Source organism: Eulemur rufifrons, chromosome 26 (genome assembly GCF_041146395.1).
Source record: "Eulemur rufifrons isolate Redbay chromosome 26, OSU_ERuf_1, whole genome shotgun sequence".
Classification (NCBI taxonomy): Eukaryota; Metazoa; Chordata; class Mammalia; order Primates; family Lemuridae; genus Eulemur; species Eulemur rufifrons.
In genome coordinates, this window is record NC_091008.1 from 418,983 (window position 1) to 446,750 (window position 27,768).

General features: G+C 45.2%; 1 protein-coding gene across 4 annotated transcripts in view; it reads left to right on the forward strand.

The window, feature by feature from the left end:
• The window catches only part of PRDM5 (PR/SET domain 5), an 80,070-nt gene extending 53,403 nt beyond the window's left edge, over nt 1-26,667 (forward strand). For 2 of the 4 annotated variants that reach the window (XM_069459085.1, XM_069459086.1), the window contains 4 exons: nt 799-892; nt 6,297-6,382; nt 24,147-24,251; nt 26,142-26,667. In XM_069459085.1, the coding sequence (XP_069315186.1) occupies nt 799-892; nt 6,297-6,382; nt 24,147-24,251; nt 26,142-26,306 (450 nt within the window). In that variant the 3' untranslated portion in view covers nt 26,307-26,667. The remainder of the gene's footprint in view (nt 1-798; nt 893-6,296; nt 6,383-24,146; nt 24,252-26,141) is intronic. The other 2 variants (XM_069459088.1, XM_069459087.1) reach the window with 2 other exon arrangements.
• The last annotated feature ends 1,101 nt before the right edge of the window (nt 26,668-27,768 follow it).

Sequence of the window (27,768 nt, forward strand, 5' to 3'; positions counted from 1 at the left end):
CTCCTGAGTTTGAGAAACACAAGAGCTTGAGAATTTGCTCAGCCCCTCGTGTGTTGGAACGTTCTGTTTTGATGGAGGAAAACTGTTCTCTTGATGAGATCCTGAGGCCAGTTTAAAATGCTCCATGTGCCGCCTCTTTTGGGGAAGGGCCGCTCCTTTTTCCTTGAACTCTCCTCCGACATTTATTGAAACTTGCTTTTGACGGTGCTCACTCACCTTTCCTCCCCTGTGACTGTTTCACGCCTAGATTAAAGGTACGTTGAGGGCAGAACTGCTCTTTCACGTTGACGGCCCCGTTAACACCTGCCGATTGTGAAGGTCGAGTCAGATTTGTATTTCCTTCTACTTTGCAATAAAACCAGTCTAGTCCGACGGCACAATGAAAGTAACAGATGACTCTATTAAGATTAATTCTGTCCTCAAGAGTTAAATGCACACAAAGAATGTGAAAAATGCTTCAGAGGAAGTGTTTCTTGGCAGCCCTAGCCCCGTTTTTGAGCGTGTGGTTTTGCCGGCACGTTCTGGGCTCTGCATCACTTAATCATGTTTAGATGGGCCTCCACAGGGGCTTCGAAAGTAAACTACAGAATTATTTTCAAAGTAACACTATTGCCTAATTCTAAGGATTTTTTTTTTTGAGTCAGTGGAAATATCCATGATAAATTGTTTAAAATCTCATTGTGATACTAAATCATTTTAATGAAACCTAATCCTGGAAAAAAAGGATTTGCTATTGTCAGAGGCACTTAATCATCCCTACCTCATTCTTCACGTTCCTTTTTGCTCCTTTCTGTTCAGACGCACACGGGAGAAAAGGAGAAGGTCTGCCCGTACTGCGGCCAGAAGTTCGCCAGCAGCGGGACCCTGAGGGTCCATATCCGCAGCCACACAGGTAGGACGCCGGCACCTGGTGAGAAAAACAAACGCAGAAACGTCGGGCGCTGCCGGACGGGAAACACTGTAACAGCACAAAATCCCCGAGATTAACTGCGATTTCTGCCTGTTTTCTCTCCCTCATAGTGTTATAAAACCCAGTTTTGGAAAAACTTTGAATAAGTATATTAGGTCATTAAATATGAAATGTCTGATTTCAAATCAAAAGTGTGGTTTATGATATTGATATCTCAAACAAGAAGCAGTGTAGTTAATCAAAGTCTGCACCTAAACTAGCCACACAGCTTTGCCATCTTAATGGCAGCTTGTTCATGCCAGCAGCAGAGAAGCCTGGAGAACGAGTGGTGATGAAATCGCAAAAGGCGTTTTCCACAGCTTGTTGAGAATGGAATATTTTTCTTTGCAAGAAGTGGTCCAAAACCTGGAAGAAGTGGCAGTTAGTTGGTGCAAGGTCTGGTGAATACGGTGAATGACAGAGGGTTTCCAAGTCCAGCTGCTGTGGTTTGAGCAGAGTTGTTTGTGTGACATGTGGTTGAGTGTTGTCTTGCAAGAGGATTGGCCTGTCTCTAGTGACCAATCTCGGCTGCTTAATCACAAGTATCCTCATCATTTCATCCAGTTGGTTGCAGTAGACATTGCTGTAATCAGTTGACCAGGTTTTAAGAAGCTGTAGCAGATAATACCAGCGCTGGCCCACCAGACGCCATTAGCTTTTTTTACTTGGTGAATATTCAGTTTTGGACTATGTTTCGGCACTTCATCTTTATCCAGCCATTGTGCTGAATGCTTGCAATTGTCATAAAGAATCCATTTTTCATTACATGTAACAATACAGTGTGAAAATGGTTCACCTTTATGTCGTGACAGCAAAGAAAGGCAAGCTTCCAGACGATTTCTCTTGTGATGCTCATTTAATTCGTGTGGACCCCATCTATCCAGCTGCTTTACCTTGCCTGTTTGTTTCAAATGGTCCAGTGTTATTTAAATAGTAATATCAAACCTTGCTGCTAATCCACGCGTAGGTTGAGAGATGGATTTGCTTCCACTACAGCTTTTAGCTCGTCATTATCCACCTTGGTCTCAGGTCGCTCACACGGCTCATTGTCAAGATTAAAATCCCCACAACGGAACTTCTCAAACCGTACATGTGCTTGAGTTCATTAGCCACGTCCTTCCCAAACACTCCATTGAGATTTCGAGCTGTCTGCACTGCATTGGTTCCACGATGGAACTCAGATTCAAACTTGTATCTATGGTTTCACAAAAATGGCTCTAAAAAATTTGAAAGATAATTGCAAACCAAAATGTGCATTTTGAAAGAAGGAGGATGTACCTTCACAATAAAAATAAAACAAGTGTCAAAGTGAAATGTCAGAGATACCAACTGTCAAACTTAGTACTTACGGAAATCAGACATTTCATACTTAATAGCCAGATACCTCCCCCCGCCCCCCCAAATCAAGTGAAACATCTAAAGTGAACATAAGATTTTTAATGTTTGACTGTGATGTAACTGTGATTTATGTTACATATGACTTTAATGGATGGAATAGGGAGTAACAGTTTGGCTTTTTATGGAAGGTTAAGAGCTTCCTCTTATAATCCCCTCCTGTAGGTCCTGTCAAATGTGACCTTTTTAAATTGAAAAAGTCCTTGCAATGTTGCTTGCAAGCTATGGGATTTTACTGGATACAAGGTTGGTGTGACTGTGATATCTTTTATGCCATGGATTTTCTCCCTAAAAGGTACTTATTTTCTTACCAGTTTCTGTGCAGTTTCTCCAGTGAAAAAGGGCCACGCCCTAGTGAGGGGTAAATGAACAACTAAACATTCGTGAAAGAACCTTTTCTGGATTTCATCTATCATGTAGATAAATATTTAAGAAAGACTTGAAAGAATACCGTTAATTTTGATAACCAGAGGATTTTACATTAGCCTGAAAACTGTTTTAGTAGCTGGACTCCAGTTATGCGGTGAACTGTGTAATTGGATTGTGTAGCTGAAGCTTCCTGTTGGAGAGCCGTGGTGTCGGGCTTGCTCTGTGTCACCGTGTCCCTGGCACCGGGCACAGTGTCCAGCACAGCAGCTGTGTTGTGCATGAAGAAATGGTTTAAGCAGACCCAGGAAACAATGCGGTGAATATTAGACACAGGTGGAGGAAGGACAACAATGGAACATAGATTCTTATTTTGGAAATTTTCTGGCTGAAGCTAAAAGACACACAGTCAACTTGGTCCTCGTTGTCTTAGTTAGCCACTTAAGCACCTTCAAATGAAACACGTAACCCAGAGCAGCTGGCTGTGGGATAACGGGTGCTCTAAGGAAGGAGAGGAAGGTCTTCTGAATTAGATGTCATCTAGGGAAAGTGTGGCTTTCGGGACAAAGTGTGGCGGAAGCGGAGAGTGGCAAGAAGGAAAGTAGAGAGAAGCACGAGGGCCTGAGCAGCAGAGCTGCGCTGAGGGCAGGTGTGCCCGGAGGGGCGCCGGCTGCTGGCACCGTTGCTTGAGGGTGCAGAGGCGGCAAGTCATCGGCGAAGAAGGAACGGAGTTGTGAAGGTGGGAGCCAGCCCCTGCACTCCAGTGGTCTGTTCTGTGTCCCGGGGCCGCCCTCTCCTAGGTGCACTTGGGGCTGTGTGGAGTTGGGGTGAGGTGAGGGCAAGAGTGGGATCGACAGCTCTCCACTCGGTGTCAGTGATTCTCGGAAGATGTCTCTGTGCCATAGTTAGGGATTTCGTGTCTGTCTGTGCTCGTGCATGCGATTTGTGCAGGGTGGGGGGCAGTTAGGGAGCAGGGAAAGTGCGTTGTATCTGCACATTGGATATTAAGTTTATAATAATGCCCCGAGACATGACGTAATTGTGTTACGTTTGGTACAGTGTGTTTTTATAGCCAAGGACTTACATTGTTCAGGATGTTTGAAACACAGGTTCCAGCACAGAACAGACAAAACCAATCGAGTCAAGCACTTGATTAGGCCACATAATTCCATCCTTGAGAATTCTGTGTGCCTACATCTCATTTTACTCATAATAAGGATGGGCAGTGGAGAAGAATAAAACACTTAAACTAGTAATTGCTCCTAAAATTTTAATTATCATCCTCTGCAAAGTTGCAATAAGAGGATTCTTTTGAGCTTCAAGAATTCTGTCTGTTAAAAATATTAAATATATCATGCTTTTGTTGTTGTCTTACACCATGTTCTATGTTGTATATAATTTAAAGAATTTTCTAAAATCAACATAATTTTAGGTATGATTTATTTAGTGTGTGTATGAATCTGGGCCAACTGGGGCAGATTTTGTCCTATGAAATGTGGCTTTCTGATCAAGAGAGCTGTCCACCTAAATCCAGACATCAGTGTGAGCACAGGGAACCAACACAGACAGTTAGGTAGATAGATACATACATAGAGATTATTTATATATATATATATATGTGTGTGTGTGTGTGTGTGTGTGTGTGTGTAATATTTAAAGAAGGGGAGAGAAAGAAAAAGAGAGGTTAGTTTATGTATTTGTTTATGTCTATGCAAATAATTATGTAACCAATTGTTCATCTAGTTATTTACTTAAAACTAGATTTTTCGGTTTAAAATCAGACTGTTTTACTTTCTCATTTTATAATTCTGCTTTGGGTCATTTTGGTGTCGAGCCTACGCGCTTGGTGACGACCGCCGGGCACCTGGCTTCAGCGTGTTGGCCGTGGTCGGGGCCTGCACAGTGTGGCTGACTGCAGAAACCTGGCTGGCGCTGGCATCTGGGTTTCCGTGATGGTGCTGGCACAGATTTCTTCTCCTGCGTGAACAAACGATGCTTTTGCTTCTCTTTTGTTTGCTCTGTCCTGTCCCCCAAATGCTGCCCGTACATTTATCCTCCCAGGCTGCAGCCCGGCTCCATGACCACTCAGACGTACGCGGTTATTTCGCTACCGTGACAGCAGCGCTCATGACATTTTGAGTTCTGCAAATGCATTTGTCTCTCTCCTTGTGTTATTTTTCCTTCTGGAGTCATGTGGTTTTATGAGTCCCTTTCTCAATGCTGGGCCCAGCGAGTTGATGGTTGTGTTATAGCATGACATGGATCAGGGTCACGCCCTATTTTGCAGGGAGTAGTTAGTTGTGTATCATTTAGGGAGGACACGATGAAGTGGTGGGGACCGTGAGGGAGGGTGGGGTGGGGACAGCCAGGAGAGGACAGCTGATGCAGCCTCAGGGTCCAGGGGCTCAGTCGTGGCCTCGTCACTCCACACCACTCTTAACAACTAACGACTCTGAAAGCTTTTGTGTGCATGGGTTACATTATAGCTGTTTACCATATTAGAGAATTTTAAAATATTTGCTAGTTTGTTAAAAAAAAAAAAAATACCAATCCCAATCCCATTACGTGTTAACGTAACATACTTTTATAACAAATAATTGCACTTTCCAAACCAGAAAGCATTTAGTGAGGAGGAAGACGTTATTTTATATTTCTGAAAATCACTGTCTGGTTTGAGAGGAGACGGCTGGATTCTCGTGTCTGTTTCTTCGTCCTGTTGCAGTAGGTTCTTCGATTGCAGAAGGTGGAGACAGTCTGGCCCCTCACAGATACGCAGTTAGAAGGGAAGAGTATTTTAATAGTCTGTCAAAGCATTTTGGACATTAGTAGTTATTACACTAAAACTCACAGTGGTAGTTTTTTTTTTTTAAAGACTTGTTGCGTGATCTGAAATTAGCGAAGTTTTTCTGTTACGTTAAAATCGATTGTTCTTTGTTGCACTTTGGATGATTTTTTTTTTTTTCCAAATGCAACGTGTATGTGTGTTTGCTTGCCGTAAAAAATCTTGGCTTTTCTCTGAATGATAACATCTAGGGGAGAGGTGCCAGTTGTATCAGAAAGTACGGATCGGTGGTTGTCTAGTGTTGTAACCACCAAAGGTTCTGTTTAACACACATGAATTTTACGAAATTAGTCTGAAACTCATAATCCTGAGACAGATTCATTTATATGAAACTTAAAGTATCAATGGACCAGGTAAATAAAGACCCCTGGAACGAGCAGTCTAGTGACAGAATAACTTGATTACTATAAAATATTTTTAACGGATTCTTAAAATTAGGAGACTGACTTTGGGGTCGAGTGTTAAGAGGCATGTGCGGTGAGAGTGTCGTTTACGCCCGAGCCCGGGACGTGCCGTGGGCCGAGTGTCCTCCCCAGGGGGACGCGGGTTTTGGGACAGGGCCGTCCCACCCGGCCCGCAGGGGTGTGTGTCCGGCTGTGCCTGAGCCTCTTGCTGAAGCAGCCGGGGCCGTGCGGTGGCCGGGACCTGAACCTGCGGTGACCGGGGGCCGTGCGGTGGCCGTGACCTGAGCGTGCGGCTGGTGGCCCAGGGCTGACCCTGCGACTCTGTTTCCCTTTGTTGTAGGCGAGCGTCCCTACCAGTGCCCGTACTGCGAGAAAGGGTTCAGTAAGAACGACGGGCTGAAGATGCACATCCGCACCCACACCAGGGTAAGGCTCTCGCTCACGCCGGTCAGGTAAACCACACTTACCTCAAAAGAAATGTCTTTAGCTTTCCGTGAGAAAACAAAGGCGACCTATCTGAAATTCTGTGTTTACGTTCATGATGGACATTGGAGGATCTTTCTAAAGGCAAAACAATGGAAAAGAAAAACAGAAATTCAAATCCCAAAGGGTTACCCATTCTTGGAATTGTGAACCAATTTTCAGGAATGATAAAGGACAAACTGCTAGATAAATAGACTTTAACATTTAACACTAAAGGGTTTATCTTTCAGAATATTCGCCGATAATGGGAACGTGTTTGAGTAGAGGCCAGTCTGTCAGCATTTGGCCATTCATACTTACGAGCAAGTACGTTTACAGGAGAGGAGCTTCCGATCTTTGAAATGACGAGGGGAGGTGGAAAACGGGACCCGCGGCTCCGTGCTTTGCGGGGCATCCCCAGCACTGGGTTGCGTTCTTCCTGCGAGGGCCCCTGGTTCCTGGCTGTCAGCTCCCGCGCTGGACGGCTGTCCTGCTGTGTGTGGCTTTCCCTGGCTCCAGCGTCTGACTCTCTCGCCTCTAAAAGCATGTGAGCAGCTCAGCCACCGTCCAGACACGTCTCTTAGCTCTCTGTTCCAGCTGGGGCACAATTAGGCGCTTGCTCTGGGCTGTCCACTTGGATGCGTTGGGCTGTTTTCCATAGCTGGTCTCAAGTTTGCTCTGCATACCTTCTCAGTGCGTTCTTGTCCTCACAGTTCCTTTTCCGTTTGGCCTTGTAAAAGTGCTTGTGGTCTGTATATAAATGACATTTTTTTCAAATTTTAGGAGACGTGCATGATCGCCTTTAGAGCAATTCTAATTTAGGCCTCTCCTGGATTTTACTTCTTACCTTAGCTGTAAAATAAACACTTTAGAGAAAACATGTAATAATAATGTCCTTCTCAGTGTAATGTCATTCTAGACTTCCACATCAGTTCTGTAGTGCATAAAAGAGGCCGTCTGAGGTCCTGTTGAAGGGACAGGGACTCTAATTGTCCTTGTCATGGCAAAGAAAGGAAGTTTTCCACTCATTAAAGCAAACCCACCAGCACTTTTCTCATTCTGGTTTGTAATATCGTATTACATGATTAGGAATATTAGGAATTAGAATACTTCCTAAATATAAAAGTACTTCACAAACTATAAAGGATTAAGCAACTATTACTCTTACTACTAGTATAATTTAAATGTACAATATTCAAAATGTTTATTTTACACTGAGTATGAATAAAGGGTTTTAAGTTAGTTTTAGATTAGGAGGTTATTTTACACATGAGCAGTTGTCAAAAAAGTATCAATAATGTATTTATTTAAAAGATGCCAATATACAGGCAAAAGTGCCCTGGTTTCTGTTACTAGAAACTAGTGATGTTAACCAAAATTTGCATAGTATTTTGTTTCATTTGATAACTGAAGATAGGCATGCTTATACCATAGATGCGAGGCTATTTAAATCACTGCGGGGGGGGGGGGGGATACTTCTTGGGTTTTCTCAAGAAAGTGTGCTATTTCTAATTCAATTAATTTGTCATCTGGAAATTATGGGATTTATGTTTGCATTGTCTTAGACATTTGGAGCCAAAACAGTTGCTCAGGGAGTTTGGGGCACAAGTTCGTAAATATCCATTTTCTAAGTTAGGTTCAAAGGAAATTGTTGTTTGTAACCATTTCCCAGAGAAAGCTTCATGTCTTGTTTAATTTACTTCTGATTTCAACACGGAAGGCACCTGGACCCGTTAGAAAGTTATTCCAGAAACCCTACATTTCAAACACCACGTAAAGCACCAGTTAGCTTATACAAGTTTCAGGGTTCTAAGACCACAGCTCTTTTCAGCCTTGTTGGTAGGAACAGCCAGATCAGTCCTTGCAGAATTAAAACGGAATTGCCATTGGTTACAAGGAACAAGTCTGTTATGTTGTTTTATGCTTTGTTACTTTTCTTTCATGAATCTTCCCATCCCAGATGCTCAGGTGGTTCAGATTTTAGGTCTGGGTTTAGCAGACCTTTGCCCTTTGCACTTTCCCCCGGCACTTTGCAGTAGAGCCGGCGGCTCTGAGCCCGTGCTGGGGTGGGAGCGTGGGCATCGGGCATTGCTGGGTTCACCTAGGGGCTTTGGGGGTGCATTGATGGAGCGTTTGAACACCGTCCAAAAGATCGTGACCAGTGCATCAAGCTGATGAACTTTGCGGGTGCAGGGAAAGCGTGATGTTGAAGGAAAAAGGAAAGAGTTTGTTCTATGCGGATCAGGATGTTAGAGCGAGAGGAGTGAGGGCCGCACGCGGACGGGAGGAAGAGGTGAGAGGATTCCCCACCTGCAGGAGCACTGCGTAGGGTCCACGCGGCCTTGGCTGATAACAGAAAATAATCTCCTAAGGGTGAACATCAGCTTGGGTCCTCAGGGACACATTGCGAGGCCTGGATGAAAAGCTCAGGATACGGAGGCAAAAGCAAGTGTCTTGAGTCGGGGAGCGGGAGGGTGAGTAGATTTCGGGAAATGCTGGAGAGGGAGGGTGACACCTTAGTTGAGTCTGGAGGAGGACGGTGCAGCCAGGCCGGGCAGAGGTGGTGGCCTGAGTGAAGGGAGAGGAGCCCCCGCAGGCACAGCTAGGGTGGCCTGTGCCTGTCACTCGGCCTGAGGGTGCCTGTGGAAGGATGACTGGAGTGGAGACCGGTGGGGACTGAAGCTGGTACCGATTCTGCGCGTGTGTTTGGGTTGGTTTGGAGTCGAGGAGTGACGTGCTCAGCACTGTCCCTTAGAAGGGTTGCTGTGAAGTCACCCTCCGGTGAGAACGGGAAGAGGCAGCTGTCACGGAAGGGGGACCTGGCAAGGAGTCGTGCCAGAGCCAGTGCATGGGGGCCCACACCAGGCCCACGGGATCTGAGAGTCGGGACACGCATGCACCTTTGAGCAAGTGCTGACGAGGTGTGCACGTGTGTTGCGTGCAGGTAGCGAGGAAGAGGGAAGAGTCACAGATGAACCTGGGGGGCCAGAAGGGGCACTGTGGGGTGTGGGGATGTCCCCTGTGGCATCAGGAAGGGCAGCGGGTAGATTCAGGGCAGAAGTGCGGGGAAGGGAGGGCGGCCGGGTTCGGAACTGGAGCACACGCCACTGTTTCTGCTTTTATATATCTAGCTGGGAAGAAGGGATGAAAAACCAATTTTATAACTTTTAAAATAGTTTATAATAATGTCAGAGAAAATGTAAAATTTCTTAAAGTTTCTAAACTTCATCAGCTTTTGTGCTAGGGGAACAAGCAGGGTATGGCCCACGGCCACCGTTTGAAAACATCTTTGATTAGATTTTGGAATAAGTAAATCTTCTATCGTTTCTAGAACCCACATATTTCTTGGGGAATTTCACATGCCTTGCCAAGCAAATAATTTAAGATAAATGACTTTAAAATACCATTGTATTACATTTGGCTCACGATATATACCTGCGTGAAACTGAGCATTCTTTTTTCCATTGCAAGAAGGTGCTTTTCCTTTGTAAAAGGGAAAATCGGACCATTTGAAAAATCGCTTCCTTTTCAAGGCCTGACAGCATGATTTCCCCTTTTCTTTCTCTTCTTTGCTCTTTTGTGAAAACGCTTTCTGACGGTCAGCGTGCTGGCAAGAGCAGCCTTTGTTCTTACTCTGTGTGTGACGTGCGCCGTGAGCCAGGCTGCCCTCTTAAAATCGCCCACAAAGAGTTTTCCATTTTCTAGTTCGGTGGACTTTGCTCTTCTGGCACGCCAAGTGAGACTCCTAAAATAGGGACTTCGGGTCTACGTGTTCTACTAGATATATGGTGATTGATCTTTGGGTTTCTGTAGGCTTTGTAAGAGGAGAAAATTTAAAATAAATTGGATTTCATTCTCTCGCCAGATTCATTGGGTTGGTTAATTATCCCATGTGAAAATAGACACACCTCTTTCGCGGCATTAAATTCTGTTCGCTATATTTAGGGTTACGAGAGTAGTGTCACACTGATGTGAGAGACTAAGCTGAACCCCGAGTACCAAATGTTACTTTTCCATGGAATCTTTTAACGGTACTTGCGTTCTCATCCACTGTGTCCCTGCCCAGCTTGAGATGTTGGGGTGGAAAGGGCAGCTCGTGCTGCCGTGTAAACACGGGACGCTGGAGTAGCGGTGTGGCGAGGCCATCTCCGAGACGGTGCCAGTGGCCCCATCCTCCCTGGGGCACGAGCTGCTCTTGGCATCAGCAGCTGGAGTCTCACATCCCCTTCCTAGAATCGGAGCTGGGCGCAAGGACTTGCTTGACCAACAGAAGGCGGCAGGAGTGATATTCTAGAACCCCTGAGGCCAGGGCATAAGAAGCTGGGGAGCTTCTGCTGTGGCTCTCGAGGTTCAGTGCGTTCCCGCCCCGTCACTTGGCACACGTGTCACTATTGTGTTGCTTAAAACAACGTCCTTCGTGCTCATCTTTCCTGCCAGACCCAGGGAGGCCCTGTGGCCCCACAGACCGGAGCACACGGCAGGCAGGTCACACATACCCGCTGAAGGGACGCACGCTCACCTGCCTGCCACGTGTTAAGTGGGAAGGAAGCTCTGATGAAGCGAGAGTTAAGCCAACGGCGGACGCCCAGCTCCACTTCATTAATTCAACAAACCGGCTAACGTGCTGGGTGCCAGGCACCTCCTGGGCACGTAGCTGCTGGGGAAAAAGGGGTGTGAGATGTGGTTCCCATCCTCACGGGAGCCACCATCTAAAAAGGAGAAACAGAAACAGATTGTAACGGTAAGTTTGCTGAGTTCAAAAACAGAGCTTTGTGTATTTTGAACAGCTTCAGTCAGGAAGTGTTAAAAAGTAGAAAGTTCTAAAAGTAGAAGGTAGAATGTCCCCCACCCACCGTCTAGGCACAAGGGGAGCCACCCAGGGTTGAGATTGCTGGACCACCCACCCTGGCAGTGAGAATTACATTCCTGGTGCCCCAAGATGAATGCTCTAATCTCACTACTACTGGACAACCCAGTTGAAGACTCTCTGGTTGTCACTTGAAAAAGTATTGAAGAGAAAATGTCCCTATGGTGACAAACCTATTCACTTCGGCCACCCCAAGATCACACCACCTGCAAGGCCTATGATTTATTTAAAAAGAATGCCCTTAATTTAGTTTATTTGTACAGATTTCAGTGTTATATAAGCAAATTTGCCATCAGTCTTTGATTTATGGATGAAATATAGTATATCAACATGAGAGCCTTAAAGTTCACCGATTTCTAGGTCTCTCAGATCTTTTTCAGAATAGCATGTGCCTTTCTAAACAATGACGAGTAATTTTTTAAAACTGAATTTTAAGTATATTTCTAATTAAACAGATAGCTCCCACTGGTAAATGGTGACATTTTGATATAACAGTTAACTTCTGTGTAGGAACATTTAGTATCATAAGTGCTCACTTTAAACACTGTCCAGAAATGTCAATCACTTTAAAATACAGAAATATACTATGCAATTAAAATTTTACTTATTCAGCATTGTACACTATGTAGCACTTGTTCTAGTTATCTGTTGCTGCCTAAGAAACCATTCTAAGACTTAATGCGTTATTGGTTTGTTTAATATTTGTTTACTGTTACTTTATTTGATTAATAATCTAAAATAGGCTGGGCGCGGTGGCTCATGCCTGTAATCCTAGCACTCTGGGAGGCCGAGGTGGGCGGATCGTTTGAGCTCAGGAGTTCGAGACCAGCCTGAGCAAGAGCGAGACCCCATCTCTACTAAAAATAGAAAGAAATTATATGGACAGCTAAAAATATATATAGAAAAAATTAGCCGGGCATGGTGGCGCATGCCTGTAGTCCCAGCTACTCGGGAGGCTGAGACAGGAGGATCGCTTGAGCTCAGGAGTTTGAGGTTGCTGTGAGCTAGGCTAACGCCATGGCACTCACTCTAGCCTGGGCAACAGAGTGAGACTCTGTCTCAAAAAATAAATAAATAAATAAATAAATAAATCTAAAATAACTTATTTTTCATGGGTTTGTGGATTGGGCTCTTTCTTGAATTTGCAGCCTAAGTCATCTGAAGCCTCCACTAGGCGGGGGCCAGAGTGGCTTAATCACAGGGCGGCAGTTCCTGTGGGCTGTGGCCCGGGTGCCTGTCCGGCCCCTCCGCGTTACCTGGCAGGGCCCGGGCAGAGGGTGTCAGAGAACAACTTCCCCTCTCTGGCTCAGGGAGCCCCATTTGCAGTTGTGTTTCAGGGGTGTCTACCAAACTCCTCTGGGAACTTGGTTTATCCACAAAGAGTATATGTAGAGCAGTTTGCAGATTTACCTAAAACAAAACTCTATAAATATTTAGCATTTAAGCTCATTGTTGCTTCAGCAGCACTCTGTTATCTTTAGACTTTAATAATATACTCCAGAACTTAAAGGAAAGTACATGCTGTCTGAAATACACATAAAGAGAGCTTTGCTTTGTTTTTGAGATAGGCAATATACAATTAATCTTTAAAAGAAAGGAGTGCATTCTTCTTAGAAAAGCAATACATTTTTCTGTACTGTTTTCTTTCTGAAGCAGACTTTTATATTCATCTCGCACTCTCTTCATAGAGTTTTAATTACTAAAATACCACAAGAATCTGGAAATAAAGAGCTATTTATATGAAGGTCCTGCTAATATATTTCAAGAGCAATGCTATTTTGAAGTTCATGCATAATTTTCTTTCTTCATAAAGTCACACAGTTCTATTTTCATGATTTGTGTGCCTTTTTCAATCTTGAATTATGTTATTTGTTCGTATGCATATTGCAATAATAAATAGAGGAAAGTAGGTTACTATGATACATAAAATATGCTTATTGGGCCCCTGGGTGCCGAGCATGAAGACAAGACCCTGTGACATGGGTGTCCCATCTCTTGTTGCAAAGGAGGGTGAGTAGCTTGTCCCTGTCTAAGTCATTAATGCCAAGACTAGTCCCCACAGCACCAGGACTGGAGATTGGATCTCGCTATCTCTAAAGACTTTGTTTTTTTTTTTTTTTGTTGTTGTTGTTGAGACAGAGTCTCCCTTTGTTGCCCAGGCTAGAGTGAGTGCCGTGGCGTCAGCTTAGCTCACAGCAACCTCAGACTCCTCGGCTCAAGCGATCCTCCTGCCTCAGCCTCCCGAGTAGCTGGGACTACAGGCATGTGCCACTATGCCCGGCTAATTTTTTCTATATAGATTTTAGTTGTCCATATAATGTCTTTCTATTTTTAGTAGAGACGGGGTCTCGCTCTTGCTCAGGCTGGTCTCGAACTCCTGACCTCGAGCGATCCACCCGCCTCGGCCTCCCAGAGTGCTAGGATTACAGGCGTGAGCCACCACGCCCAGCCAAGACTTTGTTCTTTATTACTATGCACACAGCCATTGGGATGTTCTGAGCAGGGTGGGTGGAATTTCATGGAAGAGGATTTTTCCACGGACCGGCGGGGGTGGGGGAGGCGGAGCTGCAGGCCGGGTTCCCAACAACCTGCTGACCAGCCCCAGGCCGCGGGCCGGGCGTTGGGGACCGCAGTTCTGGAGCGTGGAGGTCTGTATCGTATGAACCAATCCTCTAGAAAAACTCTAAGAATGCTGGTGTCAGTTTCTCACTCAGAGAAATAACAACTTGTCACTGCTACAACCTTTCTCGGGCCCGCTCGGCTTCCCCAGTAGGTGGGATCCGGATTCACGCTCCGACATCTGTTACTGATATCTTCGCCATTTCCTTTTGTTTGAGGTTCATTGCCATTAGTCTATTGTGATCCTTTCAGGATAATCAAACTAGCTTTTTTTTTTTTTTTTTTTTTTTTTTTTATGTTAGGAAAATTCTTTAGCTGGTTTGTTCCTGTCTGAAAGCTCCTCTCTCAGCTCAGGGCTGGTGGGTTTGCAGCACACCTGTCCTCCTCTGCTGGCAGTGCCCCTGCTTGGTGAGGAGGACGCGAGGTCTCTAGGTGGCCCTTCGTGTCCTTTTCCAGATGCTTGGCTGGCAGGAGAGGGGCAGATGCACCGAGACCGCAGTGCGGCTGTTCCCCTGCGGTTGTCGGGGTACAAGCCAGTATCGGGGGATGTTCGTTTGGGTTGGTGGGTGGGTCCCCAGGCCACTGTTGGAAGCTCGGGCGGGGGCTGGGCAAGTCCCTCTCCATGGGGGCGGGTGGCTGACCTTGGGTGGCACCAGGGTGTGTCGTGGGACCTTGGCTCAGAGCCTGGGCAGGTCAGGAGACCGTGGCCGGCACCCACGTAGGTTGAGGGACCTTGGCCTGCACCCAGGTGTGTCACGGGGCCTTGTCTGGCACCTGGGCAGGTCCCAGGTCGTAGGCAGGCACCTGGGCAGGTCGCAGTACCTTGGCCAGTCCCCGGGGTGGGTCACGGGAACTTGGTGGGCTCCCAGGCGTGTTGTGGGACCTTGTAGGGTGTCCGAGCACCTTGCAGGAGCTTGGCGGGCACCTGGGTGTGTCATAGGACCGCTACCTGTTGTGGAGTAGCTCGTGGGACCGTGGCTGGTGCCCGCACGGGGCGTGGGACCTTGGTGGTCCCTGTGCAGGGTACGGGACCTCGGCAGGCTCCTGGGCCAGTCACAAGACCACAGGCTGCGGCAGGGTGGCTGTCATACCACGGCAGCTGGGGACATGCAACGTCCCACTCGGGAGTGGCAGTGACTGGGGCTCTCTGTCCACACAGGTCCCACCGTTTTTACCCTTTTGTGCCGAATTTCTGTCAAAACATTTTATGACTTTCTGAACAAATTCAGATCTAGCCAGATCTTTGCCAGGACAACCATGCACTCCTCACCTGTGCAAACAGACAGGCTGTGTTTTCAGCACTTTTGGAGTTTGGAAGGGGCAGGTATGCCTCGAGCCCCCTGCCGTCTGTGTGGTGTGGTGACTGGGAGATGTGATTTATAGCGACGATGTGATTGCCTCTGACGGGCTTGTTTCACCTGTTGACGTAAACTTGGCCGAAATGAATGCTCCGTCGGTGACGAGCGAATTAGCGGCATGTGCGATAGCGCCGTTCTGCTGTGTGCTCTCTCGTTACTGTCGGAATTGTGTAATGGGATACGTGTGTTATTTCTTGAGCGTGAGAGATCCCATTTCTGAGGCTCAGCATTTGCATAATTCCTTTCTCCTACAGACCCCGACATAAACGTTGTGGTTTTATTCAAAGAGGGATTATACTTGCCACGGTCATGTGTGTCAGAGCGTGTGCTTGTTGTTTCTGGAAGTGGGCAAGTCGAATGAATTCAGCTCTCTGTGGACGGGTTGGGTCTGCTTCTTAAATGTGAGGGTCTGTGACAGTGTCGAATTCTCATTTCACGCCGTTGTCCGTACTCCTACCTCATCCTCCAGCGTTGACGGGGTATTTGGTGTTTGCTACGTGCCACGTTTCAGACCGTGTAGCAACAAACGCTGAAGGTTTTGGATAACTGCACTGCGAGTCCATCTACCCCATCCGCCCTGGGTTTTCTTGGCAAATCCGTTTTATTCTCGAGGATGAGGAACACACTTTAAACCTTTCTGTTTTCCGCGGTTCCTGCTACAATGTCTTGCTCTATACTCAACGGAGACTTCTGCTGATGAGCTTACTCTCAGTTACATCACGCAATCATGGAAATTCTCTTGATTGCTGTCAGATTGTCTTTGTCAACAGAGCTTGTAACAGTTAAACTAATTGGTATGTAAGCTTAACGTACTTGTTCAAATATAGGAAAAGACCTTTATAGAGGACGTAGTTTTTTTCTTCCTACATTTCTCCTGTATAGTGGATTAGTGTGTTTGAGACGGTAAATTTGTCAGGAATGTTTCATTGGTAAATAAATGAAGTTCTCTGCACCATGCAAAAGAACTTGGGCGATCATAAATTTATAAGACTGGTTTTGATTTTCGTTAGCGAAATGTTAGCATAAAACAAAAGCAATGAAGACAATGCATGACAAGAGAACCAAGGTAGTTCCATCAGTGAGCTATGCTGTTATTATACAAATCTGAAAATTTATTATTTTCATAGTTGACTTCACTTTGTTATCTGAAACTCGAGATTTTTGTCTTGGACACTACATGCATCTTTGTGTGTAGAGGGATGTGTTTGTGTAGGTGTGACATATATTGGTATCTTTTCTATATATCTCCTATAGTTTTTATCATATTTACTTCTATTATATTCTTTTCTAGCTCTTCTCTTTATATTTCCTTATATTTTCGTTATAATTTGCATTTCTATTTCAAAGTCCGATTCATAGTTTTTTAAGATGGTGAGCATATCTTTTTTCTTATAATAAAATTTTCCTGTTCATATGATTAGTATTCTTCTGTAACATTTCTGAAAATAAAATCTAAACCATCATTATGCAGGGCGAGTACAGTTTACGTTTAGATCATTTAAATAATAACACTTTGACTTAACCAGCATTCCTTTTCTTTCCAGGATTACAAAGGACACTCTTTGCAATGCACACGTCTAACGCTGTTCTCAGAATTGTTATCAGCAGATACATTTTCAGCTCCCCTTTATAACTCTGTGTGTAAGAACAATGTTGCTGCACGAGAGACCACCTGCTCCCATTTTTAGAGCCGGTGTTGTTAGACTGTCGCACGTGATCATTGTTAGTAGCCAGTCTCTGGGCTTTGAGTTTCCTGTGCTTTGTCGCAGTACTGTGCTTCCGTCTGAGCTAAGGAGTTGCCATCATTGGCCCAGATTCCCAAATGTGTCTGCAGATCAGAACCCCGGGGCCGGGGGCTTAAAAACGCCCAAACCCCGGCCACAACGAGGACCGTGACCTCGCAGTCCCTGGGGGTGGGTCCCAGGCATCGCGCTTCCCGAAGCTCCGCGGAGGATTCCAACGTGCAGGCAGGTTCAGGAGCTTCGACGGGCACTGGCTGAGCCTGATCGAGGGTCAGGGTTCTGGCCGAGCCGGGGCGTGTCGTCCTCCAGGGGTCTGAACCCAGCGGCAGGGAAGCAGCAAACAGAGCCGGGATTCTGCCAGCACGGACGGAGGAAGGGAAGGGGCTTCGGCAGGGGGCTGGCAGGGTTGCTCTAGACGGCGTCCTGGGATTAGGAGTGCCTTATTTCAACCTGTGCCCTCTCTACCCGATGGTGTAACCTTGGTGATATTTTTAAGCTACTGTTTCTTCATCTGTAAAGTGAGAATAACCATAGCGAATTTGCAGCATCGCTTAGCAATTACATGGGGGGCAGGGGGAAGCTTCTAAAAGTTCTCAGCGCTTCGCCAGCCAGTGCAAAGCAGGCAGCTCGTGCACAGGGCAGTGGTGGCAGAGTGTGAGGAAGAGGAGGAGGAAAAGGAGAAGTTGTTACTGTTGCTGTTGTAACTGTTACTGTTACGAGGATTCCCTTAGAGCGGAGCAGACCGGACCGGATAAGAAGTTCTCATTTCTCATCGCACCTCGGGGGCTTTTCAAATGCCAGGGCCTGGCCCTGCCCAGACTAATTAAATCAGGCTCTCTAGGGGTGAGCCCCAGGGAGCTTTTTAGAAAGATTAAAATTTCGAATGTGAAGCTACGGCTGAAATCTGGACTAGAAATCGGGAGTGTATGAGGGAGAAGTGTGGTCCGTTTTGACTCACTATTCCGAATGGACTCATCAGGGCCACCCCTGCAGGGAAATAAGGCTTTTGAGCTGGATCGAATGACCCTCCGCTTGCTTTATGCCAGGCGAGCTCTTCTGTCACCTCTGGCCAGGGCTGGGGCTTTCTGGCCGCCGGTCACTTCCCTTACATGCATCATTCCGTGGGCCTCGAGAGGATTGTTTAAAAAGGGACCAGGGGCCTCATTGCTATTTAAAGATTTTTATGCAACACTTTAATCGAAAAATTATATCCTATTTACTGCGCTTATTTTTAGTTTTCTATATATGGATTGTGCAATTCATTTTCCTAGTTTATAGAAAGTGTGTTTTCCATTAGCTACAATGCAAAACCAATCATGGGCGTGTTACATCGAAACCTGCTCTAAATATCCTCCTACCTTTCCGTAGGCTTCCTGAGAGCTGTAATTTTTAGGTGCATTGTTTACTGGGCCATGGGTACGTTTTGTCATGTGTTGAAAGATCACACCAGCTATGAAAATAAGCCGGTGAATGAAAAGCCAGCCACAAAGGCCGTAAACATCTGTGAAAGAAGTTTTCTAGGCAAGGCTGCTTGTTAGAGGGAAACTCTGTTTCGATAGTGTGTGGCTGGTGGCACAGGGCCACCGAGAGGCCCTGGTAGGGGTGTGACACGCTGCACTGCGAGCCGTATGTCTGTCCCCATTGCCCTGTGGGACAGAAATCCCTGGGGCCAAACTCGCAAACGCTCCTCCAAATCTCACCTGCAGTTCTGCTGCCCGTGTGACGTTTTATAAAGGCAGGTCGTCGTCATCTTGGGGTCACCGCGCCCTTCTTACTGAGGGAGGATCACTGATTTTACCCGGCATCTAGAAACGTGGAAGAATCTGGAAATACTAGAATGGGTTTCACAGTCTCCGCCGCGGAGGGTGTGAGCTGCTCTGTGCCTCGTCTGGGGAGGTTTGGCAAGTGGGCCTTGCCGGGGTGGGGCTGGAAAGAGACCGAGACTGAGACTGTGTGTGACCATCCTTACACCTGAGGCTCCATGTTCCACATCGGAAATTAGGAAACCGTTTTGCAGATGTGAGCAGGTTTGAGAGTTAAATGAATTTTTCCCAAATCCTTTAAAAATATAATGGAGCCCATTTGTTTATAAGTTGCCGATTTTGTCTATGGCAGTTTGTAGTGTGTCCACTAAGAGAAGATCAACTGCTGCTATAGCAGCAAAAAAAAAAAAAAAAAAAAGGGAAACTAGAAATTTATAAAACTTCTGTTTATTTAGAAATTTCATATTGAGGAAATTCATACCAAATTTTATATGCTTCTTGCTTTTTAAAGATTTTTTTTAAATTTAGAAATAGGAAATGAGGCTGGGCGCAGTGACGCATGCCTGTAATCCCAGCACTTTGAGAGGCCAACGAGGAAAGATCACTTGAGTCTAGGAATTTGAGACCAGCCTGGGCAACGTAGAGACACCCTGTCTCTACAAAAAATAAAAACAAAAAATTAGCCAGGTGTGGTGGGATCACATACCTGTGATCCCAGCTACTCGGGAGGCTGAGGCAGGAGGATCCCTTGAGCCCAGGAGGTGGAGGCTGCAGTGAGCTATGATGACGCCAAGGCACTCGAGCCTGGGCAACGGAGTGAGACGCTGTCTCTAAGGAAAAAAACAGGAAATGATCATCTGGCAAAGGATATCATTTTTCTGAACTATAATAGGGTAAACATTAATAGCTATAAAGTAATTTAATCTAGAAAAAGTAACCAAGTGAAATTAGTTGGGAACAAAAGATAACTGTTACATTCTGATACATCCTTGTGTGTGTGAGAGAGACAAAGCCTCGCTCCCATGTCTGATTCCTGTTTGCCGAGTTTCTTCTCTGAATTAATTGCATTTGATATTCAGGTTGCTCATGTGTAAGTTACTTCGTTAAGTGCGGACACCGTGGCTTGGTTACAGCTTTGAGCAAGACAAACGCGCTCTGTCGAGTGTATTCACTTAAAATATAACCGCACGAGAGCTAGTGTTTCGCTCTGCAGTTGAACCTTGTCTTAAGCCAACCTCATGTAGATGCAAAATACCGCAGGCTCTGACGTTCCTCGCCATGTCTGCCCGTTTTCTCTTCATTGCTTACTAATTTTCCTTTCTTAATTTTACTGGAGTCGGGCTTTCACTGTTCTGAAAGAACATGTGTTCAGCATCTGGGGCTTCCTGACACCTTGACCTTGGCCTCTGACTGCAAGAGAACGAGCTCATTGATTGTATTTTGTTTCTCTTTGACTGTGGCCTAATGTAAACCACAGGAAGCAACCACAGGGACTGTTTAGATATGATGCACCTACTGTATACAGATAATCTGCCCATGGTTCATCCTTGGACGGATCCCTCCAACAGCCCGAGTAGGAGCCATCCTTGTCTTTGGTCGGCTGTGTAGCTGGGGCAGGATTGGCACTTTTTGGGAACAGTCCTTAGCTTAACTACCAGAGAAGAGAGCCTCTACTGAATTTCTCTTTCAAAGGACTTCACAGTCAGATCCCTCCAAGATTCATCAAAAGTGTAACTTTGTTTCTCCAGAACCCTCTCCAATGATGTTGGGATTTATTAATTCAGTTCATGTTGACAAAAAATATAACATGTGAAGTTGCTTTTCTTTTGTATTAGCAGCACAAAAATAGGACTTTCTGTTAGCTATATCGTAGGGCACAGGGCACAGAGCTCCGTAAAGCCGACCTTCTGAATGAATCCTGACAAACGTCGTTTGATTAAAGCCAGACTGATTAGACTCCTGATTAATTCTGCCTCCGATAGATGACACGATTTAACTGACAAATAGATTGCCGCCAGTTAGTAATGGTGCCCAAGTTATGCTGACAAAGGACAAGCTATTTGTCAGTTAAATTGCGTAATCATTCAGAAACAGAATTAATCAAGAACCTCTAATCATTTTGTCTCCAGTTAAATCCAGCTAATGAGTTGAAAATGTGTAATTTATACTACCTCTTCCACTCTGACAGTGGTATAAACAATTTCCGTAATACTTTATTGAATCAGATTTTGTGCTCATATTAAAAAATCTTCGTAATGGAGTGAAAGATAGAGGAAGAGCAGTAATGGAATTAGGACACGATTAATGTTAAGGTGATTTGTGTGAGTTCACATGTGGGGGAGGAATGGGAGAGTCCTCGGAAGTCTGGCGGCAGCAGACACGCTTGCACAGTCCGGCCACACGCACTTGTGGCCTGTTGCCCATGTGTCCTCGGGAGGGAAACAGGCGGCCTGGCCTCAGCTCTGTGATGATGTCCTCAGCTTTCTGTGTCACACGGTCCCTTCCCGTGTCAGCCACCATGGGATGACCCTGACCACCATGGTCCTCGGTGGGCTTTGTGACGAGGGTGGGCTTTGGAGATTAGAAGTCGAAGTTCTCCTGCACCCTCGCACTTAGGCACGGATCCTTCTAGACTGGAGAGTCAGGGCTCAGTATGTTCAGGAATGCTCTGGAGACAAGACTTGTTCCACGATTTTCAGAGAAAGGGGCAGGAACAGAAGCAGGTGTCTCCCTGTTCCACGCAGCCACTCTGTGCCTTTCCTTTCCGTTCAGCTCCGATGGCCACGTAAGGGCTGCTGTTTTCTTGACACGGCTGGTTACAGGTAATGAGAAGAGATCAGTAAGGAAAGCCAGGAGGTGGCAGGAAATGCATTTATTTTTTCCTGTCTCAGTTTATTTGGTTCTCTGAACTCCTGAGCTACGTGGCCGGTGACCTCTTGGCTCTACCCCTGGTGTATGTGGGATTCTCGAACACGGATTTGATGACATTCACTGCGTATCGGAATTCCTCTCCAGGGTGAGCTTGAGCGGATCTTCCAAGGGGCACCACACAGTCTGACCGGTATCAGTCAGGAATTTTATTTCCTCCTGTGATACCTTTAGGCACAGTGTAGACTCTGCCTAAGATCTGGGACGCAGAGTTGGATATTTGAAGGGCAAACACGGCCACTTTTCACGGTCCTGGGTCCTGGCCTGAGGGAGCAGGAACCTTTCTTGCTCGACTGACGTAGAATGTGATCGTGGGGCCATCTAAAAAAAAGTCATCTTTGAACCATAGAAAAGTTTGGATTGAAATTAAAAAGAGAGGAAAAAAAAAAGAAAAGGTTGGATTGAAAAAATGCAGTTGTATGCTGTTTACAAGAGTCATTTCTCATGCATAAGAATATAGACTGTCTGAAAGCAAAAAGATGGATATACCAGGCAAATACTAATTTTCAAAAGCTTTTATTAGCTATATTACAACTACATTAATTTCAAGGTAAAAAACCATGACTACTCATAAGAAGTCAGTTCAAAATTGTAAAAGATCCTATTTTCTAAAACATAATGCTTTTAAATTTCTAGACCCTCATGTAACTAGTGAGAATTATAAAAAAAAATCCTATTATCCAAGAACATAATAGTTTTGGATTTATATATATACTCACGTAACAAATGAGTCTCAAATTTAGTAAGATACAGTGATAGAATCCCAAGAATGCATTGAATATTGGACCATGAAATGGTTTAACTTTGTAGAGCTATTTGGCCATGCGTAGAAAAGTTGAAGATTCAATCCCGCTTCTCGATGTACGTCCCTGACTGAGTTTCCCTCACCTGTGTCCAAGTGTACATGCACGGGATTATGCGGAGCATCGTGACTTGTAAGAGTGAGCAGTTGGGACAGACTTAGTTATCTGTCACTGAAGACCGTGTGTAACTAGATGTGGTATACGTCCATCAAATGTGATACTGCACAGCGTTAGAGATTGCTGAGTAGGAGCTACTCGTGTTCACAGAACTAACGGGAGGACTAGAAGCTCATGAAGGTGATGCTGAGTACATCTCACATCAACACACAAAAATACACACAGTTTGGTACTTTAATACTTATGTACGATTAAAGGCAAAATAATACTATATTTGGCTTAGGGTCCTATCCACATGTAGGTAGTAAAAATATAGAGAAAGGCAAGGAAATGCTAAGTAGCAGGTCTGAGGCAGGGATCATTCCTGAGCAGGTGGGAGATGCTACAGGTCGGAGCTGGGGCGCCTGTATTGAGATTATTTGATTTGCTAAGCTAGCTGGGGGCATACCTCTCTCTGTCTGCCTGTTTACATACTGTTTTGTTGGTCTGCAAAAAGTTAAAATTTCTTAATACTAAGGAGAAGATAGAAGTACAGCTTGTTAACAGGAAACAGGCACATACACTGCCTAAATCCAAAAAAGTGTTAGAGCAGTATTTTTAAAGGTATATTTGAAAAAAAAAAAATCGCATTGCGAGTTTACTTAAATCTAAACAAAACTTTTTATTGATGTGCTAAGTAGCAACTTGCCGGCTGTTTGAATGGAACAGTGTTCACTGATTTATTTCACAATTCAATCCAGACTTAAGATAGTGATGTAATTAGGTTTGCAGCATCAGAGATGGCTAAGGATGAACTAGGGTCCTGGCCATGAGAGGAAAAAAAAGAAAAGACGGCTAAGGAATTCGGACATTTTTCTTTTCCTTTTGAGACACTTCTTTTCCTTAAGAGGGTTTTTATTGTTTTTACCATAAAAACATTTTTAAAAAGCAATTTAGATTTTATAAGAGAACATTCACCAGGGAAAAATACTGGGTAAATAGACATGAAAATACATAAATCACAGTTGAGCTCTAGTTTTTAGACTTACCCCAAATTCTGTAGAAAAATTAGTTTTGAGGTTTTCATTCCCAGGAATCCGTCTGAGATAGTAAAGGAGGCACCATCCAGATCAGAGCCCCCCGGACCATCTTGGCATCTCAGAAAAGGGCTGTTTGCTGCCCCTCAGTGTCTCAGGGAATTTTTATGGTCCCTCTGGGCCAAAAGAAATCATGCAAGAGTTGAGTTTAAGTAGCTAGATCTCAGCCACCCCCCAGAATCCAGCTGTGCAGAGACAGGACTCCCGGACAGAAACGTAGCACGGTCTGATGGTGAAACCGCGATCACCTGCAGCTCGGAGTCTGCAGCGTCTGGCAGACGTTGGACGTTGCTTTTTCCCCTGAAAATTTAAAATGGCTCATAGCCTCCCTGTGAACTGACTGCAGCGTCCCCGAGACCTTGGTAAGTTCGCTTCCCTCCCTCCACGCGCAGCTTGGCAAAGGGGGGCTCTGCATCTGGCCACTGATGGGCGTGTTGGGGTCTGTTTTGTTGCAGGAGAAGCCGTACAAGTGCTCGGAGTGCAGCAAGGCCTTCAGCCAGAAGCGGGGGCTGGACGAGCACAGGAGGACGCACACTGGAGAGAAGCCCTTTCAGTGTGACGTGAGTTCGGGTTTTCTCTTCTCTCCATAGCGTCCTCCAGTGTGTGTGTGTGTGTGTGTGTTTGTAGTACTCATCTCGACTTGTCAATGTCTCGTGCGGTTTGTAGCTTTTGATCACATGATCCACGTAACCACACTGTAGTCATCTGACTTACCTTGGTTTCATGGCAGCACATAAACCCTCTTTTTCTTCTTCTTTTTCTTTTCTTTTTTTTTTTTTTTTTTGAGACAGAGTCTCTGTCACCCGGGCTAGAGTGCTGTGGCGTCAGCCTCGCTCACAGTAACCTCTAACTCCTGGGCTCAAGCGATCCTCCTGCCTCAGCCTCCTGAGTAGCTGGGACTACAGGCATGCGCCACCATGCTCGGCTAATTTTTTCTATATATTTATATATTTTTGTAGCTGGCCAGATAATTTCTTTGTATTTTTAGTAGAGACGGGGTCTCGCTCTTGCTCAGGCTGGTCTCATACTCCTGACCTTGAGTGATCCTCCTGCCTCAGCCTCCCGAGTAGCTGGGACTACAGGCATGCGCCACCACGCCCAGCTAGTTTTTTTTATATATATATATATATATATATATATATTTTTTTTTTTTTTTTAGTTGGCCAGATAATTTCTTTGTATTTTTAGTAGAGACGGGGTCTCGCTCTTGCTCAGGCTGGTCTTGAACTCCTGATCTCGAGCAATCCTCCCGCCTCGGCCTCCCAGAGTGCTGGGATTACAGGCGTGAGCCACTGCGCCCGGCCAAAATGAACCGTTTTAAAGTGAGCTCAGAAGAGGGGACTGGAGCAGAGGTATTATTTGCTGAGATCTCCACGTAAATGATTAACAATAAGGCATGACCATGATCACCAGGGGAGAGAGAACCAGGTGAACGGAGCGGAGGGCGCCAAGGTCCAGACTGCAGGGCTGGGATGGAAGAGGGGCCCGGACAGGACAAGGGAGGGAGAAACGGCTGGAGAATCGGAAGGAAAACAGGGACAGTGGGTCGCTATGGAAATGCTAAGGGAAGGAGGGGTGTGCCCAGGAATGTCAAACGATGCTGGGAATTCATTTGGGTGACAGCTCGAGAGCACCCATAGCATTTGCAGTGTGGGCGCCGTGGGGACCTTCCCGAGAGTTGCTGGGGGAGTGAAAACACGCAGGGCAGGAGTCTCACTGCTGGATGGGCGAGGAGCACATAGAACCGTCACACCATTAACTGTATTTTTTCATGCCAAAACAATATTTTCTTTCTGATTATCAAAGTTTACTTTTTAATTCCTGAAGCATGAGGAAAATGCAGAAACAAATGAAGAAAAATAACATGATCCTCAATTTCCCAGCCCATGTCACTTGATACTAATGTTGCTCTATTGACATTTCTCTCATTTATTTGTTCAGATAGAGTTAAACTTTTTATTTTCAGTATATTTTAGATTAAATTGTGTTGATCTTATGATTCTTCTTTCTTCCCTTTACATTTTCTATTGCCTTTAAATATTTTAAACATGGCCGGGCACGGTGGCTCATGCTTGTAATCCCAGCACTCTGGAAGGCCGAGGTGGGAGGATCGCTTGAGGTCAGGAGTTCGAGACCAGCCTGAGCAAGGGGGTGAGACCCCTTCTCTACTAAAAATAGAAAAAATTAGCCGGGTGTATGGCAGCGCGAGCCTGTAGTCCCAGCTACTCGGGAGGCTGAGGCAGGAGGATCGATTGAACCCAGGAGTCTGAGGTTGCTGTGAGCGAGGCTGACGTCACAGCACTCTAGCCCAGGTGACAGAGCAAGACTCTGTCTCAAAAAAAAAAAAAAAAAGAAAAGAAAATTTGCACAGTGTGTATCGTGTCATTGATAAATTGGTGTCTCTTCAGGTTTTCACTGTAATGTGGTTGGTGTCTTTGGGTCTTTTCTAGGTCTGTGACTTGGCTTTTAGCCTGAAGAAAATGCTGATCCGACACAAGATGACTCACAATCCCAATCGTCCCCTGGCCGAATGCCAGTTTTGCCACAAGAAGTTTACAAGGAACGACTACCTCAAAGTGCACATGGACAATATCCACGGCGTCGCTGACGGCTAAGTGGGGGCTGTTAGGAACTAAACTGCTCAGAAGGGTCCTGATGGGGATCCCAGACTCTTCTCACCTGATCGACGCGGCAGAAGCCGCCAGAAGTGACCTGCTGGCTCCGCAGTCCTTATTTGCCTGTAGATGTAGACCCTGAAGACGCATACGCAAAAAAAAAAAATAAATAAAATAAAATAAAAAACAATGGTACGAATGGAAAAAAACAACACCATGGCCTCGCAGAATCCTACGTCTTATAAATACTCTGTCTTGTAAAAACGGAGAAAAGAATCGTGGTTCTGCTTCTTGGCCACCTCTCTGTAATGAAGTTTTTAATGTACTCCCCTGACAGACCTGCTTGTTTTGTTGTTACTCTGTGTGTGTGCACACACTTACAAATACTGGTTATCTCGGCTGGCTATCATTAACTTCAGTAGAAAGGAATCAAGATATCCAACTATTTCTTGGCAAATAAGGGTAAGGGTGAGAGTCATCAAAGTCTCAAGCCACGGTAGTGGAATAAAAATATTTAATACCTGATATTTTATAAAACCAAGAATTTGTCTTATCTACTAGCGCCATCCAAAAATGAGTTCAAAAAAAAGATATTCGAGAACTAAACCATCTATTAAAACATTGCTCATTTTAGAGACTTCCTGGGAAGCATCATTTCATTATTCAGATGCAGACGTTCGTGGTCTGGACGACCTTTATAAGATCTACACAGAAATGACCATAACATTTAAATAGTCATCTGGCTGCCTCTCCTGAGTTTATACTGTTGATATTTAGAAACCAACGATGTACAAATGCGTATAACTGAAAGCAGAAACAGACTCGTTCCCTCGTCTTTGTCGACTGACTGAGTGGCAGGACAGTGGGGACTTGGCCACGTTAGTTCGATGACCGAGTCCTTTCTCTCCCATTCCATACGGGCACAGCGTCCTCAGCGCACAGACATTCCATTTGCAAAAGACATTTTCCAGAATCTTGGCAGCAGGTGATTCTGAAACCCTCCTGAATTATCTTCAATCATCCCATATAATTAGGAATCCAGAATAAAAAATACAAATCTGGCAGCCATTATGATTGAAATTATTACTGATGTTTAAGGGAAGTTGGAAGCAAGAAGTGTAATTTCTTGAGGTTGTATTTCAGCGTTACGCTCGGCAGCAGCACACAATGAACAGCTTGTCTGGGGAGTCGGTACGATACAGTGTAATTGTGATGTCAGAATAACCTAAAGGAATCCAAAAAAACAGAAAAAAGTTAAAATGCAACTGAAATCCTGCACCTCTCTAGCTGGAACCCACTCAAAAGAGATGAAGTATAATCTTAAGGAAGTTGTTGGCTCTAAGGAGTTGAGAAAGATTATCCGTAGACGCAGTTCTTGACGTCAGGAATCTCATTTTAGAATTAATATATTCATGCCCAGTTCCATCTAGCTTTAAAAAGAAACATAAAGATTCAATGTAGA